General features: G+C 44.8%; 1 protein-coding gene across 1 annotated transcript; it reads left to right on the forward strand.

The window, feature by feature from the left end:
* Positions 1–1141: 1141 nt before the first annotated feature.
* Positions 1142–24522, forward strand: LOC124129741 (triose phosphate/phosphate translocator, chloroplastic-like). The gene is made up of 3 exons (XM_048398688.1): positions 1142–1224; positions 22175–23066; positions 24293–24522. Exons 1-3 carry the CDS (start codon positions 1216–1218, stop codon positions 24520–24522), a joined length of 1131 nt encoding a protein of 376 aa, XP_048254645.1. The 5' UTR covers positions 1142–1215.
* Positions 24523–26909: the final 2387 nt, after the last annotated feature.

Below are 26909 nucleotides of genomic sequence, written 5' to 3' on the forward strand. Positions count from 1 at the left end.
TCGTTTGCCAATACCATATTTTAGCTGCAAAACCCGTTTTCTTCTCCAACACGTTCTCAAATATTAATTCTCTCTCGCCATGATGATTTGGAAGGGCGACGTAAGGTGCGTTTCCTTGGCAACAACCCACATGACGGAAATGGCTATGGATTTGTATCTTTGCGTGTAACAGGTCTGTCGGCAGACCTTATGGTGTCTTCAGACCGATGTTGCAAGACAACTTGGTACATCCTCAAGTGCAGATGTTGATGATTTAAAATGGATAATATTATTATGATTATACTGAGTGACTACGAGGTCCTTGAAAACGGAAGAATGTCTGATATTGAATGAACTCTCAAAGTTTGTCCTTTTTGAATAAGTCAAAATGTTGAAACAGAATATCCCTTTACTTTTGTAAGTCAATTTTCTAAAACTCAGAGAGAATAAGTGAGTGAGTTGGCTTTCAACGCCGCTTTAATCAGTATTCCTGTTATATCATGGTGTGTCAGCTTAATGTGAGAGGAAAGCCCGAAGTGATGCAGGTCTCAGACATTTACCACCTTGGTGAAATCCATGAGCACAGGTTTGGTGCAGACAAACCTTAAACCATAATTGGGTGGAACCGGGATTCGAACCCACAATCATAATTTGCTGGCGTGCCCAAGGGACGCAACTCTGTACAGCGAGATGCGGCGCCTTAGACGACTGGGCCTCCCTTGTCGGCACAATAACAAGTAGATCTCAGGTCGGATTGCCAATGAAAATGTTATAAAGTGTTACTTGAAGAGTTTTTATACAGTTCAATTCAAATGAGGGGTAGCCTTGTGGTTGAAGCGTTCGCTCGTCACGCCGAAGACCCGGGTTCGATTCCCGACATGGGTACAATGTGTGAAGCCCATTTATGGTGTCCCCTCGCCGTGATATTGCTGGAATACAATGTATTTTTAAAAGCGGCGTAAAACCATACTTACTCAATATTTATTATATATATTATATTATATATACAGCAGTATCAATATATCTGCCAATGAACATTGAATAACAACTCTGTTATCACCACAACGTGATTATCATTCTAAGAAATGCGATCGTGGGCTGGCACACTATCTACAACACGACACACTGACAGATGCTTCTGACTACTGTGATTCAAGTGACTGTTATCAGGACCGTCCTTAACAGAGCATCACGCTGGTCACATGTCCAGCTCGCGCAACTGTGGGAAACTTACCTATGTATTCCGTAAGTAAACGAAACCTTTTACAGCATTAGAGGATACAGTTTATACAGTCGTATGGACAGTTTTAAACGACATCTTCATATCGCAATTAGAATCAAAGAGCGAAACAAATAATATAAAGCAAGTTGGTTTTCTCGTTATTGTGAAACTGTAGAATAACCTGTGTCAATTGTCCGCCGAAACATATTCCATTGACCTAAAAGGCAATATAGTAGTAAATGTTATATGAATGGATTACTGAAAATCAATGATGACACACTCTTATTTAGTATACAGTAAACTACGGTTATAACGAACTCGAAGGGACCACTAATTTTAGTTCGTAATAACCGTAGTTCGTTATAAGCATATATACGACATTTATACAACAAATAGTCGGGACTGAAAAATAGGTTCGTTGTATCGGTCAGTTCGTTATAACCGTAGTTTACTGTATCTGATATTCGGACTTACATATACATGCATTGAGTTCAGATATGACGTCACGTATTGCAATAGTGATATACTGAAAAAACGTTATATTTTTATGAAATTGTGTGCTTAATTTTCACTACATTCATGATCAGTGGCGATCCGTGAAGGTCCTTGGTAGAATAGGTCTTCAGCAACCCATGCTTGCCGTAAGAGGCGACTAACGGGATCGGGTGGTCAGGCTCGCTGACTTGGTTGATGCATGTCATCGTATCCCAATTGCATAGATCGATGCTCCTGACATCAATCATTGGATTGTCTGGTCCAGACTCTTTTATTTACAGACCGCCGTCATATAGCTGGAATATTGCTGAGTGCGGCGTTAAACAACAAACAAATCATGATCCCGACCTTTTTGTTGTTTAGTATGTACTCTTAAAAAGGTAGGAGATCATGAATCATAAAATCATAATCATAAATCATAAATGTTAATACCAAGTAATAGAACAAAGATTAGTGTTGACGATAAACATTATGCAAGAACGTTTATGTCTGTAAACCTGAACCCCAAAACACAACCTATACCTCACGCAGTAGCGCCACACACCTGCGTAGAGCGTCATTCCTGCTTTTGACACTTACAAAGAGTGAGTGAGTGAGTGAGTTGGGTTTAACGCCGCTTTTAACAGTGTTCCAGTTATATCACGGCGTGTCAGCTTAATGTACGGAGGAAAGCCCGAAGGGATGCAGGTCTCAGACGTTTACCTTCGGTTTCTGGCGTGTTCAAGGGACGTAACTCTTCATAGCGAACGCCGCGATTCGCTGTGCAGAGTTGCGTCCCTTGGGCATGCCAGAAACCTTCGATTGTGGGTTCGAATCCCGGTTCGCCCCGATTATGTTTCTAGGTTTGTCAGCACCATACCCGTGCTCGTGGGTTTTACAAAAGTTGTAAGCGTCTGAGACCTGCATCACTTCGGGCTTTCCTCCCACATTAAGCTGACACGCCGCGATATAACTGGAATACTGTTAAAAGCGGCGTTAAACCCAACTCACTCACTGTACTCGAAATCATAGTAGAAAACACATTGTGTCTCTTATCTATTTATAAATAATTGTGAGAGTAGAAATCGATCTAATGTGTGAAATGTACAATTTAGTGTTATTTTCTTTGGAATCCCTCGCCTATTTATAAAATATATTTATGTGATTTTCGGATTATAAACAGGTTTCCATATTCTACTATTTGAAAGAAGGAAGGAACATCTAATCAACATTTACAAATAGTCTCCTGTATCCACACGTGTGAGAAAATATGCGAGGATCATTATCCTTTATTAACTGTTCAATAGAATGTCTTTTTATTAATTGTGATTTAAGCAGGACCCGGTCGGGACACGGAGAAAGTAGCTTATCATATCAGTGGCTTGTGGCCTATCTAACGAACAGAAACGAGTGCAGGTCATATCTTCTGATTTAGATATGACAATATCAAGTATTGGTCTGTCTGTCGCCCTTTGGGATCTCTATTCTCTAGTTTTACAAGTTATTTGTCCTTACAGGTTTTGTGTTAAAACATGCAAACAAATAAATCATGCATGTATTCTAACTGGTGTGTACTTATATTCAGTATGATTTAAGCAAAGGGCTTAATGAATATGCATGGTTCACCAAGTATTCCTGTGTCATGTACGTAGACTAACGTAGGGAGTATGCCTGTTTATCTACCACCCATCCCTCGGCAGGTGTGTTATGTACGAAGACTAACGTAGGGAGTATGCCTGTTTATCTACCACCCATCCCTCGGCAGGTGTATTATGTACGAAGACTTACGTAGGGAGTATGCCTGTTTATCTACCACCAACCCCTCGGCAGGTGTATTATGTACGAAGACTTACGTAGGCAGTATGACTGTTTATCTACCACCCATCCCTCGGCAGGTATATTATGAACCTTGACATATCCATCACTGGGGTGTCTTTAGCAAATATTCAACAGATGACACAGTTACATTGCTCTCCGAGCGGTCCATGTACTCGAAATTGTAAGTCACTACAGCAAGAACGTATTATGCTGCACACATGGTCCATTGACTCTTGGAGTTCAGGGACAGAGGAAGCTGGGTTGGGGATCGGTTGGAATCTAGAGACAGAGAAAGCTGAGTTGGGGATCGGTTGGAATTCAGGAACAGAGAGAGCTGAGTTGGGGATCGGTTGGAATTAAGGAACAGAGGAAGCTGAGTTGGGGATCGCTTGGAATTTCGAGACAGAGGAAGCTGTTGGGGATCGGTTGGAATTCAGGGACAGAGAAAGCTGAGTTGGGGATCGGTTGGAATTCAGGGACAGAGAAAGCTGAGTTGGGGATCGGTTGGAATTCAGGAACAGAGAGAGCTGAGTTGGGGATCGGTTGGAATTCAGGGACAGAGAGAGCTGAGTTGGGGATCGGTTGGAAGTCAGAAACAGAGGAAGCTGAGTTGGGGATCGGTTGGAATTTAGAGACAGAGGAAGCTGAGTTGGGGATGGGTTGAAATTTAGACACAGAGGAAGCTGAGTTGGGGATCGCTTGGAATTTAGAGACAGAGAGAGCTGAGTTGGGGATTGGTTGGAATTGAGGAACAGAGGAAGCTGAGTTGGGGATCGGTTGGAATTTAGAGACAGAGAAAGCTGAGTTGGGGATCGGTTGAAATTTAGACACAGAGGAAGCTGAGTTGGGGATCGGTTGGAATTTAGAGACAGAGAGAGCTGAGTTGGGGATTGGTTGGAATTGAGGAACAGAGGAAGCTGAGTTGGGGATCGGTTGGAAGTCAGGGACAGAGGAAGCTGAGTTGGGGATCGGTTGGAAGTCAGGAACAGAGGAAGCTGAGTTGGGGATCGGTTGGAATTTAGAGACAGAGAAAGCTGAGTTGGGGATCGGTTGGAAGTCAGAAACAGAGGAAGCTGAGTTGGGGATCGGTTGGAATTCAGAAACAGAGGAAGCTGAGTTGGGGATTGGTTGGAATTCAGGAACAGAGAGAGCTGAGTTGGGGATCGGTTGGAATTCAGAAACAGAGGAAGCTGAGTTGGGGATCGGTTGGAAGTCAGAAACAGAGGAAGCTGAGTTGGGGATCGGTTGGAGTTCAGGGACAGAGAAAGCTGAGTTGGGGATCGGTTGGAATTTAGAGACAGAGAAAGCTGAGTTGGGGATCGGTTGGAATTTAGAAACAGAGGAAGCTGAGTTGGGGATCGGTTGGAATTTAGAGACAGAGGAAGCTGAGTTGGGGATCGGTTGGAATTCAGAAACAGAGAAAGCTGAGTTGGGGATCGGTTGAAATTTAGAGACAGAGGAAGCTGAGTTGGGGATCGGTTGGAATTTAGAGACAGAGAAAGCTGAGTTGGGGATCGGTTGGAATTTAGAGACAGAGGAAGCTGAGTTGGGGATCGGTTGGAATTTAGAGACAGAGGAAGCTGAGTTGGGAATCGGTTGGAATTTAGAGACAGAGGAAGCTGACTTGGGGATCGGTTGGAATTTAGAGACAGAGGAAGCTGAGTTGGGGATCGGTTGGAATTTAGAGACAGAGAAAGCTGAGTTGGGGATCGGTTGGAATTTAGAGACAGAGAAAGCTGAGTTGGGGATCGGTTGGAATTTAGAGACAGGGGAAGCTGAGTTGGGGATCGGTTGGAATTTAGAGACAGAGGAAGCTGAGTTGGGGATCGGTTGGAATTTAGAGACAGAGGAAGCTGAGTTGGGGATCGGTTGGAATTTAGAGACAGAGGAAGCTGAGTTGGGGATCGGTTGGAATTTAGAGACAGAGGAAGCTGAGTTGGGGATCGGTTGGAATTTAGAGACAGAGAAAGCTGAGTTGGGGATCGGTTGGAATTCAGAAACAGAGGAAGCTGAGTTGGGGATTGGTTGGAATTCAGGAACAGAGAGAGCTGAGTTGGGGATCCGTTGGAATTCAGAAACAGAGGAAGCTGAGTTGGGGATCGGTTGGAAGTCAGGAACAGAGAAAGCTGAGTTGGGGATCGGTTGGAATCCAGGGACAGAGGAAGCTGAGTTGGGGATCGGTTGGAAGTCAGGAACAGAGGAAGCTGAGTTGGGGATCGGTTGGAGTTCAGGGACAGAGAAAGCTGAGTTGGGGATCGGTTGGAATTTAGAGACAGAGGAAGCTGAGTTGGGGATCGGTTGGAATTTAGAGACAGAGGAAGCTGAGTTGGGGATCGGTTGGAATTCAGGAACAGAGAGAGCTGAGTTGGGGATCGGTTGGAATTTAGAGACAGAGGAAGCTGAGTTGGGGATCGCTTGGAATTCATAGAAAGGGGAAGCTGAGTTGGGGATCGGTTGGAATTCAGGGACAGAGGAAGCTGGGTCAGTGATCGGTTGCAATTCAGGGACAGAGGAAGCTGAGTGAGGGATCGGTTGGAATTCAGGAACAGAGAAAGCTGAGTTGGGGATCGGTTAAAATTCAGAAACAGAGGAAGCTGAGTTGGGGATCGGTTGGAATTCAGGGACAGAGGAAGCTGGGTCAGTGATCGGTTGCAATTCAGGGACAGAGGAAGCTGAGTGAGGGATCGGTTGGAATTCAGGAACAGAGAAAGCTGAGTTGGGGATCGGTTAAAATTCAGAAACAGAGGAAGCTGAGTTGGGGATCGGTTGGAATTTAGAGACAGAGGAAGCTGAGTTGGGGATCGGGGTTGGAATTTAGAGACAGAGGAAGCTGAGTTGGGAATCGGTTGGAATTTAGAGACAGAGGAAGCTGACTTGGGGATCGGTTGGAATTTAGAGACAGAGGAAGCTGAGTTGGGGATCGGTTGGAATTTAGAGACAGAGAAAGCTGAGTTGGGGATCGGTTGGAATTTAGAGACAGAGAAAGCTGAGTTGGGGATCGGTTGGAATTTAGAGACAGGGGAAGCTGAGTTGGGGATCGGTTGGAATTTAGAGACAGAGGAAGCTGAGTTGGGGATCGGTTGGAATTTAGAGACAGAGGAAGCTGAGTTGGGGATCGGTTGGAATTTAGAGACAGAGGAAGCTGAGTTGGGGATCGGTTGGAATTTAGAGACAGAGGAAGCTGAGTTGGGGATCGGTTGGAATTTAGAGACAGAGAAAGCTGAGTTGGGGATCGGTTGGAATTCAGAAACAGAGGAAGCTGAGTTGGGGATTGGTTGGAATTCAGGAACAGAGAGAGCTGAGTTGGGGATCCGTTGGAATTCAGAAACAGAGGAAGCTGAGTTGGGGATCGGTTGGAAGTCAGGAACAGAGAAAGCTGAGTTGGGGATCGGTTGGAATCCAGGGACAGAGGAAGCTGAGTTGGGGATCGGTTGGAAGTCAGGAACAGAGGAAGCTGAGTTGGGGATCGGTTGGAGTTCAGGGACAGAGAAAGCTGAGTTGGGGATCGGTTGGAATTTAGAGACAGAGGAAGCTGAGTTGGGGATCGGTTGGAATTTAGAGACAGAGGAAGCTGAGTTGGGGATCGGTTGGAATTCAGGAACAGAGAGAGCTGAGTTGGGGATCGGTTGGAATTTAGAGACAGAGGAAGCTGAGTTGGGGATCGCTTGGAATTCATAGAAAGGGGAAGCTGAGTTGGGGATCGGTTGGAATTCAGGGACAGAGGAAGCTGGGTCAGTGATCGGTTGCAATTCAGGGACAGAGGAAGCTGAGTGAGGGATCGGTTGGAATTCAGGAACAGAGAAAGCTGAGTTGGGGATCGGTTAAAATTCAGAAACAGAGGAAGCTGAGTTGGGGATCGGTTGGAATTCAGGGACAGAGGAAGCTGGGTCAGTGATCGGTTGCAATTCAGGGACAGAGGAAGCTGAGTGAGGGATCGGTTGGAATTCAGGAACAGAGAAAGCTGAGTTGGGGATCGGTTAAAATTCAGAAACAGAGGAAGCTGAGTTGGGGATCGGTTGGAATTTAGAGACAGAGGAAGCTGAGTTGGGGATCGGGGTTGGAATTTAGAGACAGAGGAAGCTGAGTTGGGGATCGGGGTTGGAATTCAGGGACAGAGGAAGCATGGTCGGTGATCGGTTGCAATTCAGGGACAGAGGAAGCTGAGTGAGGGATCGGTTGGAATTCAGGAACAGAGAAAGCTGAGTTGGGGATCGGTTGAAATTCAGAAACAGAGGAAGCTGAGTTGGGGATCGGTTGGAATTTAGAGACAGAGAAAGCTGAGTTGGGGATCGGTTGGAATTTAGAGACAGAGGAAGCTGAGTTGGGGATCGGTTGGAGTTCAGGGACAGAGGAAGCTGAGTTGGGGATCGGTTGGAATCTAGAGACAGAGGAAGCTGAGTGGGGGTTCGGTTGGAATTCAGGGACAGAGAAAGCTGAGTTGGGGATCGGTTGGAATTCAGAAACAGAGGAAGCTGAGTTGGGGATCGGTTGGAATTCAGGGACAGAGGAAGCTGAGTTGTTGATCGGTTGGAATTCAGGGACAGAGGAAGCTGAGTTGGGGATCGGTTGGAATTCAGGGACAGAGAAAGCTGAGTGAGGGATCGGTTGGAATTCAGGGACAGAGAAAGCTGAGTTGGGGATCGGTTGGAAGTCAGGGACAGAGGATGCTGGGTCGGTGATCGGTTGCAATTCAGGGACAGAGGAAGCTGAGTGAGGGATCGGTTGGAATTCAGGAACAGAGAAAGCTGAGTTGGGGATCGGTTGAAATTCAGAAACAGAGGAAGCTGATTTGGAGATCGGTTGGAATTTAGAGACAGAGAAAGCTGAGTTGGGGATCGGTTGGAATTTAGAGACAGAGGAAGCTGAGTTGGGGATCGGTTGGAATTTAGAGACAGAGGAAGCTGAGTTGGGGATCGGTTGGAGTTCAGGGACAGAGAAAGCTGAGTTGGGGATCGGTTGGAATTTAGAGACAGAGGAAGCTGAGTTGGGGATCAGTTGGAATTCATAGAAAGGGGAAGCTGAGTTGGGGATCGGTTGGAATTCAGGGACAGAGGAAGCTGAGTTGTTGATCGGTTGGAAGTCAGGGACAGAGGAAGCTGGGTCAGTGATCGGTTGCAATTCAGGGACAGAGGAAGCTGAGTGAGGGATCGGTTGGAATTCAGGAACAGAGAAAGCTGAGTTGGGGATCGGTTGAAATTCAGAAACAGAAGGAAGCTGAGTTGGGGATCGGTTGGAATTTAGAGACAGAGAAAGCTGAGTTGGGGATCGGTTGGAATTTAGAGACAGAGAAAGCCGAGTTGGGGATCGGTTGGAATTCAGGGACAGAGGAAGCTGAGTTGGGGATCGGTTGGAATTCAGGGACAGAGGAAGCTGAGTGAGGGATCGGTTGGAATTCAGGAACAGAGAAAGCTGAGTTGGGGATCGGTTGGAGTTCAGGAACAGAGGAAGCTGAGTTAGGGATCGGTTGGAATCTAGAGACAGAGGAAGCTGAGTTGGGGATCGGTTGGAATTCAGGGACAGAGGAAGCTGAGTTGGGGATCGGTTGGAATTTAGAGACAGAGAAGGCTGAGTTGGGGATCGGTTGGAATTCAGGGGTATAGTAGACGAACTGGGGATTGGTTGACGACAATGGCAGCATGGTATATATTTGTATAGAGTAAATATCCTAATGAGTTGCCAATCGGTACGAGGGGCGTTCAATACGTTTTGCAACTTCAATATAAGACCAAGTCGCAGAATATCTTTTGACCTTTTATTTTTCAATATCATCTCCATTCACCTCAATACACTTATTTCATTTGTCCTTCAAGCTGTTAATACCACTTTCATAGAAATCCGCAGATTGACCCTCTGACCACGCCTCTGTGGCAGCCTTTATGTCCTCGTCATCCTGGAGGCGCCTTCCACGAAGGGAAGCTTTCATTTGCCGGAACAGGAAATATTCACTGGGGGCTAAGTCTGGGCTGCAGGGTGGGTGATTTAACTGAGAAATAAAAGTGCAAAATATATTCTGCGACTTGGACTTATATTGAAGTTGCAAAACCTATTGAACACCCCTGGTATATACCCTGGTAAATAAAGCTTAACGTCGTATAGTGTGAACACATGACCGAGTGCTTACAGAGATTGTATTGTGATACAAGCTTTCGTAATAACAGGTAACACGTATGTATGTAGCGTGATTAAGTCTACTTCTATAACAAGAATGTATTCATGTACTGATAACGCTTCATTGATGCTATGTGAAATACACTCAGTGAACTGATAATGAAATGCACCGTAATTTCTGTGATAATGTATGACGAAGCTACTGACATGTTATGTCATGTACGACTAGCTTATCAAATCTACAGCACGACACGATCACGGCGAGAGTTCAATGAGATGGTATGTCACGAGATGGTATGTCACAGCCCAAATCCAGGGTAGATCACGACTACAGAATATTAAACACCCGGGACATTGACATTTGTCGAAGAAAGTAAGTGAGTGAATATGGTTTTAGGCCGCTTTTAGCAATATGTTCCAGCAATATCACGGCGGGGGACTCCAGAAATTGGTTTCACACATTGTACCCATGTCGGGAATCGAACCCGGGTCTTCGGCGTGACGACCGAACGCTTTAAGCTACCCGACCGCCCCTTGTCGAAAAAGAAGGAATCCTTCTTCCTTGATTTTATGAAAGATCGTTATAAGTACAGCAGAACACGGATATAACGAACTACAAGGGGCCAGAGAAATCAGTTCGTTATATCTGTTGTTCGTTATACACGTTTTCGCTCGGAAACGTCCGCCATCTTGGATAAGACAAAACACAATACGCGTTATTGCAGTGTTACACGTGAAATCTTCATGGCCTAATTTCACTGCAAGTTCGTCAGCTTTGGTCTGCAGTAACGGACCACTAAACGGAATAATTTCGCTTCTCGCGTATTTTCACGATTTTGGAATGTCAAATTCCATTGCAATGTATTTCTTGGTTTTTATGCCAGTATCAACAGCATTAATAATTCTCAATTTCGTGTCTAAACTGATAGCTTTCCTCTTACTATTGCCCGCCATGATAGCATATGCAAGTGAACTGACACAGTCAAACCACTACAGTGAACTGAAATAAGTCGGGTGCTCAGCTCTGACACAATATCCATGTCCTGTCACGTGAAGACTGGAATTAAAGACTGTGAAGATTTGCGTATATTTTGACACATCGCGGTATTCGTTATTTTGTAAAAACATGAATTCTGAAAAATCTTATCCATGTTATGTTTCTGTAACGTTATTAACACAGAATATAACAGCTAATGCAATGCCATTTGTTAAAGGAACTTTCCGAAATTGTAAATAGTCACCACACGAAGAATGTATTAAGTTCATACAGTTGAATGCCCAAAGTAGTGACAACAGTGCAGTAGCATGGTGAATGGCCTTCAGCCAAGACCTGGTGACAACAGAGCAGTGCCTGCTAAACGGTCTTTAACCAAGACCTGATGACAACAGAGCAGTGCCTGCTGAACGGTCTTTAGCCAAGACCTGATGGCAACAGAGCAGTGCCTGCTGAACGGTCTTTAGCCAAGACCTGGTGACAACAGAGCAGTGCCTGCTGAACGGTCTTTAGCCAAGACTTGATGACAACAGAGCAGTGCCTGCTGAACGGTCTTTAGCCAAGACCTGATGACAACAGAGCAGTGCCTGCTGAACGGTCTTTAGCCAAGACCTGATGACAACAGAGCAGTGCCTGCTGAACGGTCTTTAGCCAAGACTTGATGACAACAGAGCAGTGCCTGCTGAACGGCCTTTAGCCAAGACCTGATGAGAACAGGGCGGTACCTGCTGAACGGCCTTTAGCCAAGGCCTGATGACAACAGGGCGGTGCCAGCTGAACGGTATTTAGCCAAGACCTGATGACAACAGAGCAGTGCCTGCTGAACGGTCTTTAGCCAAGACCTGATGACAACAGAGCAGTGCCTGCTGTAGGGCCTTTAGCCAAGACCTGATGACAACACAGCAGTGCCTGCTGAACGGTCTTTAGCCAAGACTTGATGACAACAGAGCGGTACCTGCTGAACGGTCTTTAGCCAAGACCTGATGACAACAGAGCAGTGCCTGCTGAACGGTCTTTAGCCAAGACCTGGTGACAACAGAGCAGTGCCTGCTGAACGGTCTTTAGCAAAGACTTGATGACAACAGAGCAGTGCCTGCTGTAGGGCCTTTAGCCAAGACCTGATGAGAACAGGGCGGTGCCTGCTGAACGGTCTTTAGCCAAGACCTGATGACAAAAGAGCGGTACCTGCTGAACGGCCTTTAGCCAAGACCTGATGAGAACAGAGCGGTACCAACTGAACGGCCTTTAGCCAAGACCTGATGACAACAGAGCGGTACCTGCTGGACGGCCTTTAGCCAAGACCAGATGACAACAGAGCAGTACCTACTGAACGGCCTTTAGCCAAGACCTGATGGCAACAGGGCGGTACCTGCTGAACGGCCTTTAGCCAAGACCTGATGATGACAGAGCGGTACCTACTGAACGGCCTTTAGCCAAGACCTGATGACAACAGAGCGGTACCTACTGAACGACCTTTAGCCAAGACCTGATGACAACAGAGAGGTACCTACTGAACGGCCTTGACATACTGTACAGATTAGATATACTCAAAGGCAGTAAACGTGATAATATACATGTATGAAAAACGAATTGGTGATACGGAGAATGTGGCTTTACAAATAGATTTATCATTGATAATCTTCTTATTGAACTTTGATGATTGAATAACAGGTTGTGGAAATAGGGAAAAGGTATTGAACGAGTTTATTTCGCCATCAACCTTTTCTTAATTACAGGATTTAAGGTACATTTTACATTTTATTTGTGTATCTTGAAGTGGTGCTTATGTAGCAGTTGGTGTGAAATATATATATATAACAGTATTACATCTTACGAATCACTATCTCTCCACCCCGAAAAGCTACCTGGCTTCACGGTGACAGTGCTGTTTACAAATGACATGAACCCGGGGAACAATCCCTGTCTGTAGTTATGGCCAACATGTCAACAATGAAAGTGCCATTGTTAAGTATGGGGCGGTCGGGTAGCCTAGTGGTTAAAGCGTTCGCTCCTCACGCCGAAGACCCGGGTTCGATTCCCGACATGGGTACAATGTGTGAAGCCCATTTCTGGTGTCCCCCGCCGTGATATTGCTGGAATATTGCTAAAAGCGGCGTAAAACCAAACTCACTCACTCACTCACTCACACTCACCATTGTTAAGTATGGATGAATACCGTCGTTTGTAGCTGTCGACGACGAACGAGGGGGACTGCTTATTTTTGTGACTATTTAGTATGTGGCCCTGACATAGTGGTCAGTGTGTGTTACTTAATCGTGTGGGGTTTTAAATAGATTTCATCAAGATTTTAATCTGTATGGGCACAATGTGTGAAGCCCATTTCTGGTGTCCCCCGCCGTTATATTGCTGGAATATTGCTAAAAGCGGCTAAAAACCATACTCACGCACTTACTAATAAGCTGCAGTTCTGATTTCGAACGTATGACATATTCTAAAGGGTTACCGGCAGCCATTGTTGTATGCATCGATAGGCTGTCCTTAAATCGGTATTTTCATACACACGGCTTAATTTAAATAGGTATCAGTAGGGCAAAGGATACCTCTTTTTAAACAATCAGAAGCAAGCATTCTTCAATGTCAGGGTAGAATTACCAGTAACCCACCCATCTAGAAACATAATCGGGGCGAACCGGGATTCGAACCCACAATCATAGGTTTCTTGCGTGCCCAAGGGACGCAACTCTGCACAGCGAATCGCGGCGCCTTAAACGGACAGCTAAACATAATCAGGAGAAACGGGATTCCAACCAACGATCACGTGTTTCTGGCGTGCCCAGGGGACGCAACTATCGAGGTGCCTTAGACGACTGTGCCACCCGTTCCCCTTGGATGGTGTCTAATCGTGTCTTTGAATAAATATCTACTCAAAGAAAAAATGCTAGATTGAAACTGTTTATACGAATCCTAAAGCTGTGAATAAACATCAATATTCAGTTTATATTATTTATAATTTCATAACAACACTAAATCAAGTATTCGTCCTTCAACCATTTTCCAAAATTATTAATTATTATTTATTAATTTTATTATTATTATTTATTATATCATTTTCGAAAAGTGAACAAGTGTATGACTGAGTGAGTGAGTGAATGAGTTGGGTTTAACGCTGTTTAACAGTATTCCAGTTATATCACGGCGTGTCATCTTGATGTGGGAGGGAAGCCCGATGTTGGTTTATGAATAAGTAACCGTGATTTGATATTACGAGTGGGTTTGTTTTTTTTGGTTTTGGTTTCGTTTTTTTGGTGGTTTTTTTTTGCGTTTTTTGGTGGGTGTGTTTTTGTTGTTGTTTTTATTGGATGGGCACGCCAGAAACCTATGATTGTGGGTTCGAATCCCGGTTCGCCCCGATTATGTTTCTAGGTTTGTCAGCACCATACCCGTGCTCGTGGGTTTCTTGGTGAACGTCTGAGACCTGCATCACCAAGAACTGATGACAACAGAGCAGTGCCTGCTGAACGGTCTTTAGCCAAGACCTGATGACAACAGAGCAGTGCCTGCTGAACGGTCTTTAGCCAAGAACTGATGACAACAGGGCAGTGCCTGCTGAACGGTCTTTAGCCAAGACCTGATGACAACAGAGAAGTGCCTGCTGAACGGTCTTTAGCCAAGACTTGATGACAACAGAGCAGTGCCTGCTGAACGGTCTTTAGCCAAGACCTGATGACAACAGAGCAGTGCCTGCTGAACGGTCTTTAGCCAAGAACTGATGACAACAGGGCAGTGCCTGCTGAACGGTCTTTAGCCAAGACCTGATGACAACAGAGCAGTGCCTGCTGAACGGTCTTTAGCCAAGAACTGATGACAACAGAGCAGTGCCTGCTGAACGGCCTTTAGCCAAGACCTGATGACAACAGAGCGGTACCTACTGAACGGTCTTTAGCCAAGACCTGATGACAACAGAGCAGTGCCTGCTGAACGGCCTTTAGCCAAGACCTGATGACAACAGAGCGGTACCTACTGAACGGTCTTTAGCCAAGACCTGATGACAACAGAGCGGTACCTACTGAACGGCCTTTAGCCAAGACCTGATGACAACAGGGCGGTACCTGCTGAACGGCCTTTAGCCAAGACCTGATGACAACAGAGCGGTACCTACTGAACGGTCTTTAGCCAAGACCTGATGACAACAGAGCGGTACCTACTGAACGGCCTTTAGCCAAGACCTGATGACAACAGAGCGGTACCTGCTGAACGGTCTTTAGCCAAGACTTGATGACAACAGAGCAGTGCCTGCTGAACGGTCTTTAGCCAAGACCTGATGACAACAGAGCAGTGCCTGCTGAACGGTCTTTAGCCAAGACCTGATGACAACAGAGCAGTGCCTGCTGAACGGTCTTTAGCCAAGAACTGATGACAACAGAGCAGTGCCTGCTGAACGGTCTTTAGCCAAGACCTGATGACAACAGAGCAGTGCCTGCTGAACGGCCTTTAGCCAAGACCTGATGACAACAGAGCGGTACCTACTGAACGGTCTTTAGCCAAGAACTGATGACAACAGAGCAGTGCCTGCTGAACGGTCTTTAGCCAAGACCTGATGACAACAGAGCGGTACCTACTGAACGGTCTTTAGCCAAGAACTGATGACAACAGGGCAGTGCCTGCTGAACGGTCTTTAGCCAAGACCTGATGACAACAGAGCGGTACCTACTGAACGGTCTTTAGCCAAGACCTGATGACAACAGAGCAGTGCCTGCTGAACGGCCTTTAGCCAAGAACTGATGACAACAGGGCAGTGCCTGCTGAACGGTCTTTAGCCAAGACCTGATGACAACAGAGCAGTGCCTGCTGAACGGCCTTTAGCCAAGACTTGATGACAACAGAGCAGTGCCTACTGAACGGTCTTTAGCCAAGACCTGATGACAACAGAGCAGTGCCTGCTGAACGGCCTTTAGCCAAGACCTGATGACAACAGGGCGGTACCTGCTGAACGGCCTTTAGCCAAGACCTGATGACAACAGGGCGGTACCTACTGAACGGCCTTTGACATACTGTACAGATTAGATATACTCAAAGGCAGTAAACGTGATAATATACATGTATGACAAACGAATTGGTGATACGGAGAATATGGCTTTACAAATAGATTTATCATTGAAAATCTTCTTATTGAACTTTGATGATTGAATAACAGGAAATGGGGAAAAGGTCTTGAACGAGTTTATTTCGCCATCAACCTTTTCTTATTTAAAGGATTTTAGGTACATTTTACATTTTATTTGTGTATCTTGAAGTGGTGCTTATGTAGCAGTTGGTGTGAAATATATATATATAACAGTATTACATCTTACGAATCACTATCTCTCCACCCCGAAAAGCTACCTGGCTTCACGGTGACAGTGCTGTTTACAAATGACATGAACCCGGGGAACAATCCCTGTCTGTAGTTATGGTCAACATGTCAACAATGAAAATGCCATTGTTAAGTATGGGGCGGTCGGGTAGCCTAGTGGTTAAAGCGTTCGCTCCTCACGCCGAAGACCCGGGTTCGATTCCCGACATGGGTACAATGTGTGAAGCCCATTTCTGGTGTCCCCCGCCGTGATATTGCTGGAATATTGCTAAAAGCGGCGTAAAACCAAACTCACTCACTCACTCACTCACTCACTCACTCACTCACTCACTCACTCACTCACTCACTCACTCACTCACTCACTCACTCACTCACTCACTCACTCACTCACTCACTCACTCACTCACTCACTCACTCACTCACTCACTCACTCACTCACTCACTCACTCACTCACTCACTCACTCACTCACTCACTCACTCACTCACTCACTCACTCACTCACTCACTCACTCACTCACTCACTCACTCACTCACTCACTCACTCACTCACTCACTCACTCACTCACTCACTCACTCACTCACTCACTCACTCACTCACTCACTCACTCACTCACTCACTCACTCACTCACTCACTCACTCACTCACTCACTCACTCACTCACTCACTCACTCACTCACTCACTCACTCACTCACTCACTCACTCACTCACTCACTCACTCACTCACTCACTCACTCACTCACTCACTCACTCACTCACTCACTCACTCACTCACTCACTCACTCACTCACTCACTCACTCACTCACTCACTCACTCACTCACTCACTCACTCACTCACTCACTCACCATTGTTAAGTATGGATGAATACCATCGTTTGTAGCTGTCGACGACGAACGAGGGGGACTGCTTATTTTTGTGACTATTTAGTATGTGGCCCTGACATAGTGGTCAGTGTGTGTTACTTAATCGTGTGGGGTTTTAAATAGATTTCATCAAGATTTTAATAAGCTGTATGGGTACAATGTGTGGGGCCATTTCTGGTGTCCCCCGCCGTTATATTGCTGGAATATTGCTAAAAGCGGCTAAAAACCATACTCACGCACTTACTAATAAGCTGCATCTCTTCTTTCGAACGTATGAAATATTCTAAAGGGTTACCGGCAGCCATTGTTGTATGCATCGATAGGCTGTCCTTAAATCGGTATTTTCATACACACGGTATAATTTAAATAGGTATCAGTAGGGCAAAGGATACCTCTTTTTAAACAATCAGAAGCAAGCATTCTTCAATGTCAGGGTAGAATTACCAGTAACCCACCCACCTAGAAACATAATCGGGGCGAACCGGGATTCGAACCCACAATCATAGGTTTCTTGCGTGCCCAAGGGACGCAACTCTGCACAGCGAATCGCGGCGCCTTAAACGAACAGCTAAACATAATCAGGAGAAACGGGATTCCAACCAACGATCACGTGTTTCTGGCGTGCCCAGGGGACGCAACTATCGAGGTGCCTTAGACGACTGTGCCACCCGTTCCCCTTGGATGGTGTCTAATCGTGTCTTTGAATAAATATCTACTCAAAGAAAAAATGCTAGATTGAAACTGTTTATACGAATCCTAAAGCTGTGAATAAACATCAATATTCAGTTTATATTATTTATAATTTCATAACAACACTAAATCAAGTATTCGTCCTTCAACCATTTTCCAAAATTATTAATTATTATTTATTAATTTTATTATTATTATTTATTATATCATTTTCGAAAAGTGAACAAGTGTATGACTGAGTGAGTGAGTGAATGAGTTGGGTTTAACGCTGTTTAACAGTATTCCAGTTATATCACGGCGTGTCATCTTGATGTGGGAGGGAAGCCCGATGTTGGTTTATGAATAAGTAACCGTGATTTGATATTACGAGTGGGTTTGTTTTTTTTGGTTTTGGTTTCGTTTTTTTGGTGGTTTTTTTTTGCGTTTTTTGGTGGGTGTGTTTTTGTTGTTGTTTTTATTGGATGGGCACGCCAGAAACCTATGATTGTGGGTTCGAATCCCGGTTCGCCCCGATTATGTTTCTAGGTTTGTCAGCACCATACCCGTGCTCGTGGGTTTCTTGGTGAACGTCTGAGACCTGCATCACCAAGAACTGATGACAACAGAGCAGTGCCTGCTGAACGGTCTTTAGCCAAGACCTGATGACAACAGAGCAGTGCCTGCTGAACGGTCTTTAGCCAAGAACTGATGACAACAGGGCAGTGCCTGCTGAACGGTCTTTAGCCAAGACCTGATGACAACAGAGAAGTGCCTGCTGAACGGTCTTTAGCCAAGACTTGATGACAACAGAGCAGTGCCTGCTGAACGGTCTTTAGCCAAGACCTGATGACAACAGAGCAGTGCCTGCTGAACGGTCTTTAGCCAAGAACTGATGACAACAGGGCAGTGCCTGCTGAACGGTCTTTAGCCAAGACCTGATGACAACAGAGCAGTGCCTGCTGAACGGTCTTTAGCCAAGAACTGATGACAACAGAGCAGTGCCTGCTGAACGGCCTTTAGCCAAGACCTGATGACAACAGAGCGGTACCTACTGAACGGTCTTTAGCCAAGACCTGATGACAACAGAGCAGTGCCTGCTGAACGGCCTTTAGCCAAGACCTGATGACAACAGAGCGGTACCTACTGAACGGTCTTTAGCCAAGACCTGATGACAACAGAGCGGTACCTACTGAACGGCCTTTAGCCAAGACCTGATGACAACAGGGCGGTACCTGCTGAACGGCCTTTAGCCAAGACCTGATGACAACAGAGCGGTACCTACTGAACGGTCTTTAGCCAAGACCTGATGACAACAGAGCGGTACCTACTGAACGGCCTTTAGCCAAGACCTGATGACAACAGAGCGGTACCTGCTGAACGGTCTTTAGCCAAGACTTGATGACAACAGAGCAGTGCCTGCTGAACGGTCTTTAGCCAAGACCTGATGACAACAGAGCAGTGCCTGCTGAACGGTCTTTAGCCAAGACCTGATGACAACAGAGCAGTGCCTGCTGAACGGTCTTTAGCCAAGAACTGATGACAACAGAGCAGTGCCTGCTGAACGGTCTTTAGCCAAGACCTGATGACAACAGAGCAGTGCCTGCTGAACGGCCTTTAGCCAAGACCTGATGACAACAGAGCGGTACCTACTGAACGGTCTTTAGCCAAGAACTGATGACAACAGAGCAGTGCCTGCTGAACGGTCTTTAGCCAAGACCTGATGACAACAGAGCGGTACCTACTGAACGGTCTTTAGCCAAGAACTGATGACAACAGGGCAGTGCCTGCTGAACGGTCTTTAGCCAAGACCTGATGACAACAGAGCGGTACCTACTGAACGGTCTTTAGCCAAGACCTGATGACAACAGAGCAGTGCCTGCTGAACGGCCTTTAGCCAAGAACTGATGACAACAGGGCAGTGCCTGCTGAACGGTCTTTAGCCAAGACCTGATGACAACAGAGCAGTGCCTGCTGAACGGCCTTTAGCCAAGACTTGATGACAACAGAGCAGTGCCTACTGAACGGTCTTTAGCCAAGACCTGATGACAACAGAGCAGTGCCTGCTGAACGGCCTTTAGCCAAGACCTGATGACAACAGGGCGGTACCTGCTGAACGGCCTTTAGCCAAGACCTGATGACAACAGGGCGGTACCTACTGAACGGCCTTTGACATACTGTACAGATTAGATATACTCAAAGGCAGTAAACGTGATAATATACATGTATGACAAACGAATTGGTGATACGGAGAATATGGCTTTACAAATAGATTTATCATTGAAAATCTTCTTATTGAACTTTGATGATTGAATAACAGGAAATGGGGAAAAGGTCTTGAACGAGTTTATTTCGCCATCAACCTTTTCTTATTTAAAGGATTTTAGGTACATTTTACATTTTATTTGTGTATCTTGAAGTGGTGCTTATGTAGCAGTTGGTGTGAAATATATATATATAACAGTATTACATCTTACGAATCACTATCTCTCCACCCCGAAAAGCTACCTGGCTTCACGGTGACAGTGCTGTTTACAAATGACATGAACCCGGGGAACAATCCCTGTCTGTAGTTATGGTCAACATGTCAACAATGAAAATGCCATTGTTAAGTATGGGGTGGTCGGGTAGCCTAGTGGTTAAAGCGTTCGCTCCTCACGCCGAAGACCCGGGTTCGATTCCCGACATGGGTACAATGTGTGAAGCCCAATTCTGGTGTCCCCCGCCGTGATATTGCTGGAATATTGCTAAAAGCGGCGTAAAACCAAAGTCACTCACTCACTCACTCACTCACTCACTCACTCACTCACTCACTCACTCACTCACTCACTCACTCACTCACTCACTCACTCACTCACTCACTCACTCACTCACTCACTCACTCACTCACTCACTCACTCACTCACTCACTCACTCACTCACTCACTCACTCACTCACTCACTCACTCACTCACTCACTCACTCACTCACTCACTCACTCACTCACTCACTCACTCACTCACTCACTCACTCACTCACTCACTCACTCACTCACTCACTCACTCACTCACTCACTCACTCACTCACTCACTCACTCACTCACTCACTCACTCACTCACTCACTCACTCACTCACTCACTCACTCACTCACTCACTCACTCACTCACTCACTCACTCACTCACTCACTCACTCACTCACTCACTCACTCACTCACTCACTCACTCACTCACTCACCATTGTTAAGTATGGATGAATACCATCGTTTGTAGCTGTCGACGACGAACGAGGGGGACTGCTTATTTTTGTGACTATTTAGTATGTGGCCCTGACATAGTGGTCAGTGTGTGTTACTTAATCGTGTGGGGTTTTAAATAGATTTCATCAAGATTTTAATAAGCTGTATGGGTACAATGTGTGGGGCCATTTCTGGTGTCCCCCGCCGTTATATTGCTGGAATATTGCTAAAAGCGGCTAAAAACCATACTCACGCACTTACTAATAAGCTGCAGTTCTGATTTCGAACGTATGACATATTCTAAAGGGTTACCGGCAGCCATTGTTGTATGCATCGATAGGCTGTCCTTTAATCGGTATTTTCATACACACGGCTTAATTTAAATAGGTATCAGTAGGGCAAAGGATACCTCTTTTTAAACAATCAGAAGCAAGCATTCTTCAATGTCAGGGTAGAATTACCAGTAACCCACCCACCTAGAAACATAATCGGGGCGAACCGGGATTCGAACCCACAATCATAGGTTTCTTGCGTGCCCAAGGGACGCAACTCTGCACAGCGAATCGCGGCGCCTTAAACGGACAGCTAAACATAATCAGGAGAAACGGGATTCCAACCAACGATCACGTGTTTCTGGCGTGCCCAGGGGACGCAACTATCGAGGTGCCTTAGACGACTGTGCCACCCGTTCCCCTTGGATGGTGTCTAATCGTGTCTTTGAATAAATATCTACTCAAAGAAAAAATGCTAGATTGAAACTGTTTATACGAATCCTAAAGCTGTGAATAAACATCAATATTCAGTTTATATTATTTATAATTTCATAACAACACTAAATCAAGTATTCGTCCTTCAACCATTTTCCAAAATTATTAATTATTATTTATTAATTTTATTATTATTATTTATTATATCATTTTCGAAAAGTGAACAAGTGTATGACTGAGTGAGTGAGTGAATGAGTTGGGTTTAACGCTGTTTAACAGTATTCCAGTTATATCACGGCGTGTCATCTTGATGTGGGAGGGAAGCCCGATGTTGGTTTATGAATAAGTAACCGTGATTTGATATTACGAGTGGGTTTGTTTTTTTTGGTTTTGGTTTCGTTTTTTTGTGTTTTTTGGTGGGTGTGTTTTTGTTGTTGTTTTTATTGGATGGGCACGCCAGAAACCTATGATTGTGGGTTCGAATCCCGGTTCGCCCCGATTATGTTTCTAGGTTTGTCAGCACCATACCCGTGCTCGTGGGTTTCGTGGTGAACGTCTGAGACCTGCATCACTTCGGGCTTTCCTCCCACATTAAGCTGACACGCCGTGACATAACAGGAATACTGTTAAAACCGGCGTTAAACCCAACTCACCCACTCACTATTATGTGGAGTTTGAACATCTGCTGAGGTTCAACTGAGACTTTGCTATGTTTATCTATTTTTGACATCAATCTTGTTGCATGATAAAGACACTAAATTACTGTAAGTGCCCTAAATAAAACGAATGTTTTTTTTTTGTGTGTGTTTCAGACAGTCGTCAAAGGCCCTGTCGCCTACTTGGCTTGGGTAACCACTTCATATTTGTGTCACCTCTCAACGAAATGTTTCTTGACAACCTCACAAAGACATGTTCCCTGGATCCCCGGCCTTGTCTGGGCGTGTCTGGCTACATCATCACAGATGGGTCTCTGTCTCCTGATGATGAAACAGGCTGTCCAAAACAACGCCCCTACCAGCGGTGTAAGGCGCCACCTGCCGGCACTCGGCCACCTCGTCGGGACACTCTGTAGTAACTGTAGCATGACATTCTTAGAGGCTTCCTCAACCATTGCCATCAGACTCATGGAACCTATCACAACTGCCCTTTTAGATGCATTGGTATACAGAACATCACTTCCAGTGTCGGTGCAAACCAGCCTACCATTGGTCGTGATTGGGTGTATCATTTTCACTGGTCAGTCCTTTAAAAACATCGATCACCTGTCGGGGATAATATTTGCACTTATGTCAAATTTAGGTTTTGGTTTGAGGAACATTGCCATAAAAAATAAAGGCGAATGTGAAATTAAAGTGCGTTCACGCCACGCACTGATCTTCAGTTTCTTAGCATGGACGTCAGTGGCCATTTTGGATATTCATAAACTCGGACCTGGTATGCATGTTGTGTTCCTTCTTTCGTCATCAACAGAGTTTCACGTGTTGTACTCGTCCCTGTCGACGTGTGTGGTGCTTAGGGAGGTGTCAGTTATCACACATGCCGTCCTTAACAATCTGAAGCGGCTCCTCGTAGTGATGTTTCTAGTGTTGGCTGGATCGAGGTCCCTGTCGCTCTCAAACCTTGGAGGACTTACTTTAGCAGTTTTGGGCCTTGGAATATATACTATGGGGAAGGATACCTCAACAGGTTTAAGAGTTGAAACAGGTAAGACATTGTGAGAACACACCAGTCATGGAAGATCTTATTTGCAAGTGAACTATAGTTTATTATGCCTCAAAGTGAGATTGACCAATCAGAGAGCAGAACTACTAACCCCATATGAGCCCGTATACCGTCAGTAAAAAATGGCTGTTACTGACTTCATATGACACCGTGTACCGTCAGTGACAGCCATCTTGGATTTTCCAACACCCACCTCACATATTTGACATGAAACGTCTGGTACCGAAATTCATAATTCGGTACTGTTTTGTGTTTTAATATCATTAATTTGATGTGCAAGGACATTAATATGTTTTTAGATCACGTTCGTGACTTTATTGATAATGATTATAGTTACAATTGTCAACAAGGTTTGGCCTCTAAGGTCTGAAGAGTAGTCTCCCCTTGACCCTTAACGTCAACGGTTGTAATGAAAGTGTCACGTTTTCGTTTTGACAAGACCTGTACGATATGGATTATCAGATAGTGTAAACTTTTCGTGTCTTTAGTTGACGCCTCGCCCAATACTTCTGCGAACCTAATATGACACCGTATACGGCAACAAAAGACACCATAACTAATAATATAGCTCCGATAGAGAATACCGTCCCGGGTCATTATGCCTTGTATTGGAAATGGACCCCTAATGCTAACAAAAAAAACATTAAACAATCCTCGTGCAGGATTCTATCTTGTAAAGGAAACGATTAAGTACCAGAGAAAGGTCAGCGTCTGTAATAATTGCGATTTCATAACATAAAAAATCATTTTTAATATGAGGTGAGGTGAAATTGGGTTTAACGTCGCGTCCAAGATTATTGCACTTATATAGCGACGTGCATGCACGTGTATGTGTGTGTGTGGCTGCTTGTACTAGTCCGGACTGATGCCGATTTATAGTGCTAGCTCACTGAGATACAAAAAAGCCGCAGTTTAACATGAATACCCCACTCAGACACAGTATACTGACTCCGAGCCGACCAGTCCTTGTTTTAGCCCCTTAATGCCGAGCGCCAGACAGGGTAACAACAAGTACAATCTTTTAACGTCTTTTTGTATGACGCGGCCCAGGATCGAACCCTGCACCTTCCGCTCTACCACAAGACCACGGAGGCGGTCATTTTTTTTTACATTTTTTTTTTAATATGAAGATAGCATGTCAATGGTTAATATTTACTTCATTATAAAGAACTGTTTTAACGTCTCTTTTTTTTTATTGGCACTTTCAGGTCTCAAGTATCGAAAGCAAATACTGTTTCTTCTACTGGCACTAAGTTGCGGAGTATACACAACACTAAGTCTTTCGGTTCAACCAGACAAACGGGAGCCTTATGAAAAGCTAAAAATAAACACCTCTCATTGGATGTCTGTCCTCAACAGGCTAGACAACATCACTCACGTCCGTCCAAACAAACAACCATCTCCAAAGGCTTTCCGAACCTACCAGAAATGGAATTAAGTGGATCATCCTAACAAGACAGATTTCTACCTACCTTTCTTAAACAAAAGCAATGATCTTATCACTGAGATGCAACGTGTGCAGGTCAACATATTCCAAACTCTTCTAAGAAATTATGAATATGCATTTCTGTTTGACATTAACGCCTTTGAGAACAAAGGAGACCCTGCCATAACCGTCGGCGAAGTTTATCTCCTGAGACGGCTGGGCATTCATCTCGTATACTACTGTAACACGTGTGTGTGTGAGGAAAGTGGGGTCCTGGATAAAGCCCTCTCGTTAAGCAGAAACTACAGTAGAGAGAACACAGTTGTGTTGCTGCACGGAGGAGGCAATCTCATTGGCTATTTACAAAACGACGTTCTTCGGGACCAGATTCTAAGCCGTTTTTATGAGCATTTTAACATTTTGATGTTCCCACAAAGTATATGGCTAAAAGGAGGTCACCTACCCGCGCACAGAATGGTGTATGTGAAAGAAATTTACCAAAAGTATCCAAATATTACATTCCTTTTAAGAGACAGGAAGTCCTTTGCTATAGGACGAGAACTCTTTCCGAGGCAAACGCTGTTCTTAGTGCCAGACATCGTGTTTCAAATAGGATCTATCCCTAGGTTTATGTCTCCAATATACGACATACTGTGGCTCCGACGGGCTGATGATGAAACACCCAACTACACCATCCCGTCCTTAATGGGGCCTTACACTGTACACGTGGCAGACTGGACATCATTCATATCACCTAAAGGCGAGACGTCCATGGAGAATGCCTTTCTTCACACCAGTACTGGCGCCATGTTTCTTCAGAGAGGGCGAGTGGTCATTACTGACCGTCTGCACGGACATATCCTCTCCACACTGTGCGGAATCCCCCACGTCATGCTGGACAATCCTGCGCGAAAGCTGACGTCATTTCACGAGACCTGGACGAAAGGCTTGACCACAGCGTTGATGGCCAAATCCAGTGAACAGGCATTGAAGCTAGCTGTTGATATTCTGGAAAAACGAAACCATTCTCTGCCCGGACTCATAGCTTATAACGACGTGAGAGAACATTTACCTTGAAGAACTACTAGAAAGGAAGAAACATAGTATTTCGCTATCGGTCCGAGAAGAACAGACTAGTCAAAACAGAAATGCGGCACATTATTCGAGCAGAGGCCATATATCAGTAATCATATGTACATGAAACATACTAAACACATACGTTAGACATCCTTCAGACAATTATCAGACGTAAAATAGACATATACGTTAGACATCCTTCAGACAACTATTAGACATAAGCTATACATCTACATTATACAGCCTTCAGACAATTATCAGACATCAGCTATACACATACGTTATACAGCCTTCACACAATTATCAGACATAAGCTATACATATACGTTAGGCATCCTTCAGACAATTATTAAACAAAAGCTATACACATACGTTAGGCATCCTTCAGACAATTGTTAAACAAAAGCTGTACATCTACATTATACATCCTCCAGACGATTGTTAAACAAAAGCTATACACATACGTTAGGCATCCTTCAGACAATTGTTAAACAAAAGCTACACATCTACATTATACATCCTCCAGGCGGTTATCAGACAAAAGCTACACATCTACATTAAACATCCTCCAGACAATTGTTAAACAAAAGCTGTACATCTACATTATACATACTCCAGACAATTATCAGACATAAGCTATACACATGCGTTAGACATCCTTCAGGCGATTATCAGATAAAAGCTATACACATACGTTAGACATCCTTCAGACAATTGTTAGGCGTAAACTAGACACGTACGTATACATCCTTCAGACAATTGTTAGACATAAGCTTTTCATATGCATTATACATCCTCCAGACGATTATTAGGGGTAAACTTGACACATACATTGGACATCCTTCAGACAATAATTAGACGTAAGCTATACACATACGTTAGACATCCTTCAGACAAGTGTGTGTGTGTGTGTGTGCGTGCGTGCGTGCGTGCGTGCGTGCGTGCGTGCGTGCGTGCAACATCACGATTGTAAAGTGTTCTGTGGGACCTGTGCTAGCTTCTGATACTGGCATCGTATACACCTGGTGTAACAATGATTCGTTATTCATGACAGTTATTAATCCAGACAATTTGAGTTGAGGACGCCATCGCCCATATAATAGGTTTTTACTGTATATGAAATAATAGTTATTATCACATCGGCTACCACAACATCTAGGATCGTCTTTGAAACCTTTCCAATATAAACTATCCTTTAACACATTATCACCATGCCTTACCTAGATTTTCCTTCTCAAAACATTTGATAAATACACCAGGGCATGTGTGTTTCTTGGGTGTTGGCTGTCCTTGAAAATATATCATATAAGAGCTGGCTTGTA

Source organism: Haliotis rufescens, unplaced genomic scaffold, assembly GCF_023055435.1.
Source record: "Haliotis rufescens isolate VD_foot unplaced genomic scaffold, xgHalRufe1.0.p SCAF_184, whole genome shotgun sequence".
Classification (NCBI taxonomy): Eukaryota; Metazoa; Mollusca; class Gastropoda; order Lepetellida; family Haliotidae; genus Haliotis; species Haliotis rufescens.

Excerpts from the sequence above, each read along its gene's own strand:
- LOC124129741 (XM_048398688.1), top strand. Across the intron at positions 23,067-24,292 it reads AGGTTTAAGAGTTGAAACAG|GTCTCAAGTATCGAAAGCAA; the intron begins GTAAGACATTGT and ends TGGCACTTTCAG.